The sequence below is a fragment of the Vicugna pacos genome, chromosome 9 (assembly GCF_048564905.1).
Source record: "Vicugna pacos chromosome 9, VicPac4, whole genome shotgun sequence".
In the NCBI taxonomy this organism is placed as follows: domain Eukaryota; kingdom Metazoa; phylum Chordata; class Mammalia; order Artiodactyla; family Camelidae; genus Vicugna; species Vicugna pacos.
The window spans coordinates 50,760,286-50,774,328 of record NC_132995.1 but is presented as its reverse complement, the minus strand read 5'-3'; the positions used below and the strand labels follow the sequence as shown (position 1 = coordinate 50,774,328).

At 35.5% G+C, this 14,043-nt stretch overlaps 1 protein-coding gene across 3 annotated transcripts in view; it reads left to right on the top strand.

The window, feature by feature from the left end:
- Positions 1-14,043, top strand: part of CMC2 (C-X9-C motif containing 2) — a 15,065-nt gene extending 1,022 nt beyond the window's left edge. For 2 of the 3 annotated variants that reach the window (XM_072967790.1, XM_072967791.1), the window contains exons 2-5: positions 5,766-5,881; positions 9,940-10,011; positions 13,667-13,712; positions 13,841-14,043. In XM_072967790.1, the coding sequence (XP_072823891.1) occupies positions 5,801-5,881; positions 9,940-10,011; positions 13,667-13,712; positions 13,841-13,968 (327 nt within the window). In that variant the 5' untranslated portion in view covers positions 5,766-5,800 and the 3' untranslated portion in view covers positions 13,969-14,043. Of the gene's footprint in view, positions 1-5,765; positions 5,882-9,939; positions 10,012-13,666 lie in introns of all 3 variants that reach the window. The other variant, XM_006207513.4, reaches the window with a different exon arrangement.

The following is a 14,043-nucleotide window of genomic DNA, read 5'->3' as shown; positions in this document are numbered from 1 at the left end:
CTAGCCTGTATATTGAGGTGTATGGACTAGTTTTTTTCCTCTGAAATTTTACATGATTTGTCAGAGTGCTCAGCACCAAGTAAATGCTGATAAATATTAGTTTAGGGAAAGCTACAGCTGGCCAATGACTTAAACTCTGTGAGTTGTTCTCAGTAGCAGTGAGGCATGGTCTGCACTCTGGGAGCACTTGTCACTCACTCAGTAGCATCTGTTTAGATTTGGTCACTTTGCAGCCTTGATAAAGAAATGCGTAGGGTAGGTAGCCCCCTGCTATGTCTGCTACCTCTGATGGATCTGGTGCTTGAAATAGAGAAATACTAATTTAACTAATTCCAAGTGCTTTCTGAAATGTAGGCTTTAAAAAAATACATTTTACAAAGGATTAATTATTATTTTACAGTTTTTCCTGGAAAACGGATTCTTCAGACTCTGAACAAGAGACTTTTCTGGCCTTGTTTTAAAATGACATTAAAGAAATTGTAAATGTAGTGTAAATTTCTTTTTGGTGCAGCCACACAATAGCAAAATCTTTCTAAAGAAACCCAAGTGGCATTAAAATATAGGGTTTCCCCCTTGTGATTATAGATCTACTGCAGTGTGTTATTAGAATCCTTACTTCCTTTTCTTCACTAGAGTTAATGTTTTGCTTACTCTTTTTTTTTTTCTTTCTAAAATTGTGCCACCTGGTGGTTGAAATCTTCTATCTATTATATAATACTCATTGGGGAAATTTTACCTCAGAGTCTTGGTAGAATCTGGTAAAGGAGTGGATGAAATAAGACAATAATTTTTATATCTTTTAGTGAGAGTACTCTACTTCTTCAACTCTCCCAGGTTACCCCCAAGTAAATGTTACTGTTTTTTTGGGGTTTTTTTTGCAGCCAGCGATCAAAACATCAAATTGTCATAGATGATCATTTTTACAAGTTTAAGGGGAGTGTTTTGGTATCGATGTGTTCATACTTGAGGAGGTGGATGGGATTGGCATGGGAAGAGAAGACTTGTAATTTTTACAAGTTAACTGTTCTGGTGTTTTCTAAATGTCAGTGTAAAGATGAGACTGAAGTGTTTAATAACAGTTCGAATGGAATTTATCCCTCTCATTCTCACTGCAAACACCCATGCAGGAAGTCTTATCACAAGATGCGGCTGATGTTCCCTACACCTTTATTTCAAGATGCGGCTGATGTTCATAATTACTTTGGTAATATCTTTTGAAATTGTTTTCTGTATTATTAGTAATAACAAGTGTTTATCTTCTGAGGGTGAATTTTACTTTTGGAAATGGCTTCAATTTAATTGTGAACTTAGATTTGAGAAGAAACTTAATGCAATGCAAGAATATACATCCTTGTGGTTTCCTTAAGTGACGTAGCCAGTCTCTTTTGGACACTTTAGAACAGATAACAGAGAACTTCACACAGCAGCCTATTTCATTGTTGGACAACTCCAGGAAGATGGCATCTGCCTCTTTGGTGTACAGTCCTGTCCTTGGAAACACCTCAGAGTTGATCGAGTTCAGCCTTTCCCATCATGTAACAGAGCATTTCAGATATACAGATAATACTTTACATCTGTCCTGCTCATTCTTCACTATTTCAGACAATCTCACATGTTACTTTAAACCTCACAATATAGGTCAAGAGCTAATTCCATTTTATGGAAGAAGAGACTTAGGTCTCAGAGTAAGTAACTACAGTGATACAACTTATGAATAGCTGAGTCCTCAACTTTTGTCTTCAAACCCACATCTTCTCCCTTCAAGACCATTGCTTGTCCCACTTAACCAGGCTGTTCTTTTTGTCTATCTCCTCTGTTGTGGGTTTCCGTAATTTCGTAAATATTCCCAATTTCACTAATGGCTTCCTTTTAAACCTAGAGCCATCTCCATCCTAAGCATTCCCCCCAGGAATATTCAATTTGTCAATATTCCAGACATGGCTGATCAAGACAAACACAATACTGTTCTTTTTCTTGATACAGACAGACCCTCTATTTCTAATAATACAGGATGTTACATTGACTTCTTTGAGCTTTGGCCTAGAGTTAGTCCCTGTTGAACTTGTAGCTAACCAGAGGTTCTTTGGGAAATAGTTTTTTTCTATTTGAATTTATTTGATTCACAAACTGCTGGGAATGCATGTCTTTCTTATTTTGAACGCGGGAAAAATCTGTCATGGTGAGAGATTTTGTTGAGTAGTAACTCTACCACTTACTGTGTGACCTGGAGCTTAGTTTTGCTGTGAAAATATGAGTAATGCATATTTTGACCTACAAAAAAGCAATTTCTTATAGTTCAGCTGAATTTTAAAAGATCCTATGGTTATTGGGAGGATTTTAAGACTTGTGCCTACACATGGCATGTGTTGGAGAAATTATTTTTTACTCTAATAATGTAGATATATTCTTATGACTTTGAAGAAATTTTTAAATAAGAATATGGAATATATATTTAGATTTTATTCAGTTCATAGAATATTACTTTCAGTTGTAATAGTGTTATTAGACTAGGCTTTTACAGATGACTGCTGGAAGGTATCAGCATTCATTGAAATGCCATTGTTTTATAGTTGTGCTTTATATGTTACACCCAGGAGTACAGCAGTACAGCTGCATGTGCACAACAGTTAGGCAAAGCCACGTGGCACAGGGTGTTGGAAGGGCACTTGGGTAGAGGGTGGACAGAGGGAAAAGGGAAGAAGAGAATATTTAACTAAAAACATAAGATGGAGGAAAGAAGGGAAGGATTGATCAAGCAAGGAATTTGTTAGATAAGGGATAAGTTAAGTGTTTAGAGCTTGAGGTTAAGTAGTAACTTTGACCAAAAAGAATAGGAAAAGGAAACTATATGAAACCATTTTCTTGTTTGACATAACCATCTAGGATAAGTAGGGAGAAGGGAAGACGTCTTATTGACACCGTGGCTGGATCTATAGTAGCATACATACTTGAAGTAAACTTTTGTGGAGGGAGGAAAAGTATGTATCATGATATGCATTTATGCTTATATGCACTGTGCATGTGTGTATTTATCTCAGCAGCCAAGTGTCTTCCTAAGTTTGCTTTGCCAATAGAGAGGTCATTTCAGTACATCATAAGCTTGTTTCTGAACTATGAAATCATACATTTAAGGACTGGTTGATCAAAATATGCAAAAATATTTTGTCAAATGTATTTACAAAATAAAACGTCAGTGACATTTTCTAGGTAACTAAACCAGTGTACATCTTCCTTCAGAAAAAATAAGCAAGACAGAAGGCAGATGACTAATGCTATGCATAGATTTAGGTGTATAATATTGGTACAATATTAGATGACATACTGGACTTTCTGAGACCTCATTTTTCTGAGGCAAAACTTTTATATCATTAAAAAGTCTTTGTAGTCAGTGACAGGCAAACAAAACTTGAACTTGGCTACATTTCCAGTGTCCATTTCAAATACTCAAATACTTAGCTTGGTGTAATTGTCTGACTTGTGATCTTTAGCTGTGGTATGTTTGTGTGTGTGTGTTTGTTTAATAGTTACTCAGCGAAACAGTGATCTTCTGATATTTTTATGAATTGAAATCTGAAGTGATAGGTATATTATAATCCTTTGCAATTAATTGTTTAGACATTTTTAAGGATTTTATTTGCTGAGAGTGGGAGGTGGATGGGCAGTTTGATTTCCTGAAACTTTTTTTAAACAGCTTTATTAAGGTATAATTTACATACCATAAAATTCGCCCATTCTGAGTGAATTCAGTGATTTTTAGTAAGCTTATACAATTGTGCAATCATTAGCACATTCCTGTTTTAGAACATTTTCATCACCCAAAGTTTTCTTTGTGCTGTTTGCAAATTAGTTCCCACTCTCACCTTTGGTGGAGGCAACCATTGATCAGCTTTTTGTTTCTACAGATTTGCCTTATTTAGACATTGCATATAAATGGAATCATCCATACAGTCTTTTAAATCTGGCTTTTTAAATTTAGTTTAGTGCTTTTGAGATTCATCCATATTGGCACATGTATGAGTTCATTCCTTTTAATTGCTAAATAGTATCCCATTGTATAGATATCCCAATGTGTTTATCCAATACTTGATTATTAGACATTTGGATTGTTTCCAGTACTGGCTGTTATGAATAATGCTGTGAACATTCACATTTATGTCTTGAGGGGATATATGGTTTCATTTCCCTTCGGTGGTTTCATAGGAGTTCAATTTCCCAGTCATATGGTAAGTTTGTGTTTAGCTTAAGAAACCGCCAGATTGTTTTCCAAAGTGTCTGTACAGTTGAGTAAGGTCCATTTCCTCCACATCCTAACCAATGCTTGGTATTGTCTGACTTCTTTTTTTTTTTTTTACTTTTTTTTATTGCGTTATAGTCATTTTACAATGTTGTGTCATGATTTCTCGATTATAGTTGTTCTGGTGAATGTGTAGTAGTGTCTCACTGTGGTTTTAATTTGCATTTCCCTAATGACTGATGGGGTTAACATCTTTTCATGTGCTTAGTTAACCATTCCTGTATCATCTTTGGTCAAGTATCTATCCAAATCTTTTGCCCATTTTGGGGTTATATTTGAAACACTGGATTGTTTGTAAGCATTCTTTTTATATTCTAGGTACAAATCCTTTGTTATGTATGATTTGCAAATGTTTTCTTTTAGCCTGTAGCTTGTAGTAGATTTTAGTTTTTGGAGCAGTTTCAGGTTCACAGGGAGATTGAGTGGCAGGTAGAGAGATCCCATATGCACCTCTAAGCCCCACATGTGCACCACCTCCCTTGCCATCAACACCCTCCACCAGAGTAATAGGTTTGTTACAGTAGATGAACTATGTTGACACGTCACTATCACCTAAAGTGTGGCTTATCTTTTTATTTTCTTAATTTTGAAGATGGAAAGTTTTTAATTTTGATGAGTTTTTGCCAATTTTTTTCTTTTATGGATTGTGCTTTTGATGTATTGTTGCCCAACCTACGATCTTGATTTTCTTCTATTTTCTTTTTTAGAACTTTTAAAAGACTAAGGCAGTTAATTGGTTCTTTCTTTTGGTAATCTTTTCTGAACTAAAAAGATTAGGTTTAAAAAAGAATAGGTGACTAGTGCTACACAACTATAGCAAACATCTCAAAATAATATTTTTTTCTTGGACATTGCTGATTTTCTACTTTATGAATAAAGCAATTAAACTTAATTTCAGGGATTTTAGTTTCCTGTTTTCATTGTAATAATTGCATTTTATGAATGTATATTCTAAATTAGAAAAAAAATTTTCATCTGTGTCTTGGTTTAGTTAGATTTTCTCAGCCAGTTACTGGTTAGGAGGAAAGCAGTCTACATTAATTTACACTAGGTGTGAGACTGGCTAGTTGCCCTTTGGCCCTGTCAGAGGAATATACATTTAGAAAGGATTAATAAGCCAGTTCTCTTAATTGGTAGAATTTCATCTGAACAAAATGAGTTGTAATCAATTTCAGTCAGGAATGTGGGGAAAATCACTGAAGTCAAGCTGTTCCTGCTCGAGCATCTATGTCCAAGATTGGGTCTCTTGAGGAGTCTGCTTTTTTCTGAACATTCATGTTCTTCAAACACTCTTGATAACCTGCTAAATCTGTTAAGTCGTTGGGAAAGGAAGCTGAGGCTCAGGTTTAATAATTTGCCTAAGGTCAGCTTTCTTTTCTGATAAAAATCACTGCAGATTCTTACTGAAAATAGTTTTAGGTCGCATTAACAAATGCAGTCGCACATATTCAAGACACTCTTGTATCCACAGGTTGCTCTGCTGTGCTCCATCTCCTTCTCCTAAAGATGCATCCTGACTTATCTCCACACTTGCACACTGAAGAATGCAACGCCTTGATTAACTTGCTTAAGGAATGTCACAAAAATGTAAGAGTTCAGAAAAATGACCATAAAGCAAAAATGAAACTTAGGTACAACACACTGATGTAAAATGTTATCTCCATTAGTGAAAGGGAATGATAATGTCTTAGTAATGGATCTTAGTTTAGCAGAGATTAGCAGTTGGTGCTTGTGATTTTCTTTAGGAGCCACTTTCTTTTATGATTAGTAGAAATCAAGCAGGGTAGTTTATTAGGGAGCTTCTGAAATGATAGGTAATAGAATCCGTGTTCCTCAATGTCTACCATTCTGTGTTTAAAGGAAGTTGGAACTTTGTATAATTAAATGTTAACTGGATTTAAATTCTGACAGGCCTAATTTGACAGATTTACTTAATTGTTAGTGGAATGGAAGTAAAATTCCATGGTTCAAACCAAAATAGAAAATAAGCCCATTTTCTGTACTGCACTAAGTTAATCTGATATTTTTACAGATGTCAGATACTTAGCTTTTTTCGTATATTTGATGTGTAAGACAGTTATCAGGATCATTTGTGTTTTTCTTTAACTTTGCATGATGCATCATTTCCCTCATGTTATTTGTAAAATAGAGACATCAGATTCTAATAATAGTAAATATCATTTAAATGAGTAAAATTTTAATAAAGTTAAGATAGTAAATAATGCCAATGACCTGTGAAGTCAGATATTTATACTGATTCAGAGAATGTTGTTGATGCCAGTATACTTTAGGCAAACTGTTTCTACCATACGTCTAGATCAAGAATTGATATTGTAAGTCTTTTTAACGTTAGCCATGCTATGGTTGTGTAATAGTATATTATTTGGTTTTAAATTCTGTTTCCCTTACGGCTGATGACTTTAGGCATCTTTTCATGTGCTTATTGGCCATTCGTATAAACTCTTTTGCCCATATTTAAAAATTGGGTTGTGTATTATCGAGTTGGAGGGATTCTTTTTAACATTTGGCATACAAATCCTTTGATAAGTGTATTTTCTCCCCATCTATGGCATCCTTTTTTTCATTTTCTTAAAGATGTGTTACAGAGAACAGTTTGATGAAGTCTAATTTACCAGTTTTTTTCTTTGATTTGTTTTTTGGTTTTTTGATGTGTTCTAAGGATCTTTGTATTTTTCCTGGTTACAAAGATTTTTCTCCTTTTTTTCCTTCTGGAAGTTTTCGAGTTTTTGCTTTTAACATTTAGGCCTTCAATTCAAGTTAATTTTTGTGTATAGTGTGAGGTATGAGCCAAGGTGTATTTCTCTTCCTGTGGATAGCCAGTTAATTCAGTGCCATTTGTTGAAGAGACTCCTTTTCCCACTAAATAACCTTGGTGCCTTTGTCAAAAATCAATTGACCGTGTGTGAGTGGGTCTAGTTCTGGGCTGTCTAGTCTGTTCCACTGATTTATATGTCTATTTTTAACACCAGTTAATTCCAACATTATCTTACTGGGGCCACCTTGTCCCATGGCTGTTTTGCCCTCTTTTTTATCCTAATTCACTTTCCACACTGCATCTAGAGTCATCTTGCAAACGTAAGTTTAATAATTTTCTCCTTTAATGGCTCCCTTTGCCTATAGAATAAAGTCCAAGTTTCTCTGTGTTCCAGGGCCTTCGTCAGACTAGCCCCTGCTTGTCTCTTGGTCTTCACTGCTGTCCCACACCCCTCTTCTCCTCCCCATCCTTCCTGCCTGCTCTCTGCAGTTGTACTGAAGCATTGTTTCTTGCTTCTAAGCCTTTGTACTTGCTTTTTCCTTTGCTTAACTTGGTGTCTTCCTCACTATCTCCACTCCTCACTGCTTGCTCAAGTTTATTGCCCTCCAGGCTTTATCCTGCTTAATTCGTCTTGTCCTCTTCCTTGCCTTTCCTGGCCTGGGTTCTCTTGGTGTGGTCACTCTGAACTGTAGTAACACCACAGATAGTACATTTCCTACTTTATGTCAGTTACTCTCACACTTTTTGATCTGAGGACTCCTTTACATTTTTAAAAGTTATTGAGGACCCCAAAGAACTTTTGTTCATGTGCACTCTAACAATATTTACTGAATTAGAAATTAAAACTGAGAAATCTAAAAATACTAATTTATTTAAAAATTACAATAATAAAACCCATTACATGTTAACACAGTTTTATTTTTCATGAAAAAGACCTTATTTTCCAAAGCAAAAAAAAGGGGGGAGGGTGAAAAGAGTGACATTGTTTTCGCATTTTTGCAATTCTCTTTAATGTTTGGGTTAATAGAATGCAGCTGGATTCTTATATCTGCCTCTGCACTCAATCTGTGGTGCTATTATACTTCATGTAGCTGCTGGAAAATTCCACCGTACCCTTGTGAATGAGAATGAAAGTGAACAAAACAAATAACATCTTCAATTATTAGGAAGACAGTTTTTCCAAGACCCCCGGAAAGCTCTTGGGTAGTCCTGGGACTACACTTTGAGAACCACTGCTTCATAGTGATCACTTGATTATTTATCTCTTCCCTCTGACTATGAGCTGTGAGCATAGGGCTCAGGTCCACCTTGCTCCCTGCTGTGTCCCTAGTGCCTGGGGCATTGTCTTCCAGACATTGATTGATTGATTGATCCACTTATTTGATCAGTTGCTCCGCCAGTTTGTTCTCTAGAAATAGACAGAGATCACTAGGGGCTTATGCCATGTGTATGCAGTAGAATTGCAGTCCAAGGGCTTCTCTTTTACCAGAATTGCAGTCCAAGGGCTTCTCTTTTACCAATCCCACTGGGGCGTCTTGGGTTTGTTTTTCACATAATGTCACAAGAGTATAATTCTCATTTGGGCTTAATGTTCAGATTAAAGTGAAAATATAAATTAGTTTTTGTCTTGGATTTTTTTTAAAAAGATGTAGGTAATGAGATAATATGAATAAATGTAAACTGAACAATGAAGTATTGCCTTAAACATTCTAAAAGTTTAATTCTTTCTGTTATTTCTACTTAGCCAGAAGGTGTGCAAAAATGCATTGTCCCTATTTACTTGTTGTCAAATAAGTAGTTTATACACAGGAAATATTTATTCTGAAAAGGTCATTAGGTAACCAGTAGGCTGTCTTAAATGCTTGGCAGAAAAACTGAGTATTTATTCAATGTGGACCAGAAAGTACATTTAAAGTGGTGAAGAAACAGGAAAAAAAGAAATAGCATGAGGCATAACTTACTAATTATGTGTTGTCTGGTTTCCATGAAAGCTTTAATTAGAAAGAAAAGGAAAAGATGTGCTTATTGTTACAAGTTCAAGTTCAGCGTTTATGGCCTCTCATTATAGGAGACCACTGTGCTCTACAGGCTACCATTAAAAATCATGGCATGCAAACACACTAACTATGGCCCTGCTGAAATTCAGGTCCTTGACTTTTGTCTTTCTCTCCTTTGGAGCATTTATACTTTTTGCCATGATATGTAGTCATAGGACTTAAAACTACTAGGAGATTTTTATTTTTGCTTTTCAAACAAAGCAGACTTTGAAGTTCAGACGTCGATTTCCTTATATTGTGAATTAGTGGCTTGTTTATATGTCCCATCTAGGCTATCTAATAATAGTGTTATGTGTTTCTAATTTATTTTGATGACATTTCAATTGGAGGCAAATGAGAAAATGGCTCTGGCATCAAGTATTCCTTAAGTAACCCTTCTGTGGGACAGGCGTGTTTGCAGGTAAAGGAAGTTACTAGTCTGTCAGTATGGCTACACTGTGCTTTGACGTCACTCTCCGCAATAGAGGATGGATTGTGTGCTGTGATTTTAATGTGCCCTTAAAGAAAGAGATATTAGATAATAAAATGCTTTACACTTGGTCATTGTGAGGTTTTGGCAGGGTTAATAGGCTACTCTTTTATCAAAGAATAGTCTTTTTATTCTTCATTTCTACCCATAGAGCATTTATCCCTGTTTGTAGGAATGCTGGGATAAGCCCGTTTGTGTCTTTTACACTTGTGATTTAACTGTTTGCTTATTGACAAGGTGACACATTAAACCCATCTCTGTAGGAAGAAGTATTTAAATTCTACATGCCAGAGACATTAGCATATTATGGGATGAAATATTTTACTCCTTTTCTTCCTTTTAGCACAGCATTCTGAAATTTTTTGGTCACTGCAATGATCTTGATCGGGAGATGAGAAAATGCTTGAAGAATGAGGTAAGAAAAATGTTAAAGGATGGAACTAGTTGAACAGTAGAAAAGAACATTTTGGAATAATATTATATATTACTGCCATTGTTAAATTTTTTTTGCAAATTTTAGTATAACTCCAAAAATTGACTTTATATGTATGTCTTCCCCTAAAACCAAGAGAAGAAATGAAAGCGTCTTCTGGGGACAGTTTTAGAACATTGCTAGTTTTTTGTTTTTTTTTTTTGCATGTACGTAAATGAAAACAACTATGTTACAATAATCACTGTAACTCTCTGGATGAGTTTTAAAGTTTGGGAAGTTGAATCTGTGTTCAGCAGAAAGACTTGTCGATCTGCTTTTAGCTACAGCAGGTAACTAGAACTCTCTGGGCCTTAATTTCTTTATATAACATGTGGAAGCTAGACTTAGGCTCTTTCCAGCTTTAAAAATTTGAATTTCTTAATAATTATAGTATGTACAAGCCTTAGGATCTTGTTTGGAAAGGGTCATTTCCTGAACACAGTTTTAGGCTATGACTTGGACTTGGGCAAGTAGCCAAAGTTCATTGTCTTTCTGTAGGTACTAGAAGCCAAGCAGAGTGCATTTTAAATCTTTGAAAAGAAATTTAATTCCATTTCTGTTTTGTACATCAAATATTTTATGTCCAGAATCTGTAAAAATATATAATGACTAAAAAAATCTGCCTTCCCAATTTCATTTTCTGTACTTTTGAATTTTTTTCCCCAGTGAACCTCATATTGAAAGGTATTAGATGCAATATTTGAAGGCATCCAGCATCTATCTTTAATCATTTTTTGTATTTTTTGTATTTTCCACTTTGGGGCCTTTTTTTTTTTTTTTCTTCCCTTCCTGAAATCTCTTTCCAGTGTCTTTACTATTTGAAGACCTTTCTGGAGTTCTGATAATTTTCTTCGTGTGCACAGATGTGTACATGTGTACATATCCATTTTAAACTGATTTTTGAAAAGTGTTTTTTCTTCATATGTAAAGGCTAGTTTAAATGCAAACTAAACCTACGGCTGTGTTCCTATTTTAATAAGATTATGGAAAAATAAAGCCTATACTGGTTTTGTTTTTGTTTTTGTTTTTTGGTCTAGCTATTAATTTCTCACATGCTTTCAGCTGTTTAAGTATAAGTATATCACATACTTTTCAGAAAGTATAAGATAGCTTTCTTCCTAAGTTTAGATTTTTTTTTTTATCCTTATAGTTCGGTGATTTTGCCGTTGGTTTGGTGCTTAGGTCTTCATAAGAAATTTTTTTTTCCAGATGGTCCTGAGCTGTTAAGTAACTATTTGGTAGAAGAATGTTATAGATATATTTCCTTATTTTGTCTGAGTTTGTTTTCATATAAATTTCAGATTTTCTCCTTGACTATTTTCTAAATCCTCTATTCAGTTTTTATGTTGCTTCATTACCTGATTTATAGATGTTTTTCTGCCTGTTCTTTCATCCTTCAGTTCTCCAAACCTATGCACATTTATTTCCTCTCTGCTTTTAATGCTTTCCAGTTTACCATTTATTGCTTCTAATGCTCTCTTCCTACCATTCCTTTCATGTGTCATTTAAGTACTTCATTCTTTGAAGCTTTTAACTAAAAAAAAGGTTTGGCCGGTTCTTTCTAACACTCTTTTTGCTGCTGTATCACTGCTTTTGTTCTTTTTATTGAAATAATCACTAATACTGCTTTGCAGCATCCTCTTTTGTCCCTCTTGTTTGGTTTGGTTTGGCTTTTGGTTAATTGACTTTCCATTCTGTCTGTGTTGTTTGTTGGCATTTTATGAATAACATATTTGTCCTTTTTTCCCCCTTCTTTTATTCATGGGCCATCTTGACTCCCTTTGGAGATATTATAACATACTTTACTATCGACTCTATTTTAATTTGTTCTATGATTTATTTTATTGGCCTGCTACGAAGTATTGTCTTCTGAAGACTACCCTTAAGACTCACTTTCCAATCTGATTGCTGGAGTCCATCTGGTATATATGATTAAGATAGATATCATATACCTTTTTCAAAGCAGTTATCCCTCCATGTTCTAGAATAGTGTTTTGTTTTGTTTTTTTCAAACCTTTTAAAGCAATGAAACTCTCTTCCCCCTGCAACAATCTTATGAAGAAAATTAATGCATGACAAATAAAAGGAATGTTTTGGTTAAAATGACCTGGTGTTTCATCTGTAATTTGAAGTGGCTGTTTGATGAGGAAAAAAGAAAGTGAAAACTACTACTATTCCAGAAGATATGTTAGAACTCCTCAGTCACAACTTTAGACCTAGAAAACTTATTAAATATTATTTAGCCCACCTCCTTATATTTGAGATTACTGGCCCAGAAGATGAAGTAACTCAAAGAGATGAATCTCGGAGTTCAGGGGAGGGGAGCCAGTCAGGTCTTTGGTTAGTGTTCTGTCATTAATCTTTTGTTTCTGTGACATCTCTGGTGGCTGAAAGATTTTGATGTCCAAGTATTCACATATACTCAGTTTTTTCAACTTGAGTTTCCTTTTACTTTTTTCCATTCTGCCCAAGAATCCCTCTTGCACCTTTAAAATATGTCTGTACTGGTGTATATTATGAGCATGTAAATATACACATATAAACCCACTTATATTTGAGTTTCTCTGCTTTAAACAAGTGCTTTTTCTCAGTGTCAGGCTCTGGGTTTCCTGTTATTTATAACCCACTGGCCAGATCAGAATACTAGGCTGAAAACTTCCAAGGTGAAAACTACCTTTAGATCCAACTGATTACAGAAACTGGATTTGGGGAGAATTGGGTTGGATGACTATACTTATGATGAAAAAATCTTGGGAAGTTCAGCTGGCTGTAAGTTTCCATATGAACCATTAGGATAATACAGTTACTAAGAGCCAATTACTCTTAAAATAATATTTATAGAAATATAATGTGTCTAGGTCATAAGAACTAGAAGGCCCACTGTGGTCCACATCTATCAGCCTGTGTCTAGAGTCCTGGAGTATTTAATTCTGGTTGTGATATTTTTTAATAAGCGGTATTCATATTAAAGTATAGTATCAAAGGCACTTTAAAATAGATAAGCCAGTAGAAGGCAGAAGCTATGTTCTGTTTAAGCAGTTGTAGAAACCAGTGACATTCAGCCTGCAAAAGAGATAATGAGTGAGTTATCTGTAATAAGATATTTGCAAGGTTATAGCAGGCAAGAAGAAATAGAGAGAAGTAGGAGAATTTATAGAGAAACACTTTCTGGTTCAACACAAGAAACTTTGGAACAAGTAGATTAAACAGGCTACTTCTCAGGGCAGTGAGCCTCCTAATTTTACAAGTGTTCAAGCAGAGATTAGATGACACGTGAGATTGTGAGCTTCTTGAGAACAGGGACAAAACTCATCCATCATCAATGTTTCTTGAATTCATATTTTGGGCGGAAATTAACTCAGCAAGTATTTCTACACCTATTAAGATATAGGTGCTGTACTGTATGGAATGAAATCGTACTATACGGCCTCCAAGGTCACCGTTTCCAAACTCAGGTTCAGTGAAATAAGAGCCAAATAAGAATTTTGTCAGTAAGAATGTTATTTTTACTTTGAAAATATACCTAAATATTTAACTTATGTAAACGGTGACGTAATCTGCTGTCGCTTCCCGCTCCCTCCTCCCTTTTATTTTCCAGTACGTGGAGAAGAGGAACAAGAGCCGGGAGCGTGGCACCGCGATGCGTAAGAGACTTTTTAATCCTCCAGAGGAATCTGAAAAATAGATCCTGTTTTCACGGGCTGCCTCGGCTGAGAAGACCCAAAGACTCTTGGTTGGCAGCCGAAAGAATCCTGTCTCATTTGGTCTCCAGGATCCTGTGAATGGGACGTGACCCGTGAGAAACTGAGCGGTGGAGAAATGCGGAAACCGGGGAGCCATGTTCGTATGGCAGAGCCAATCGCTCTCTCTCCTGTGCCAAGCACGTGCCTTCTCACGTGATTCTTCCCTTTGCCTTAGGCTGCTTAACATTCAAGTAACTTATCTCCCTCAATAAAATAATTGGTTCTAATCGTA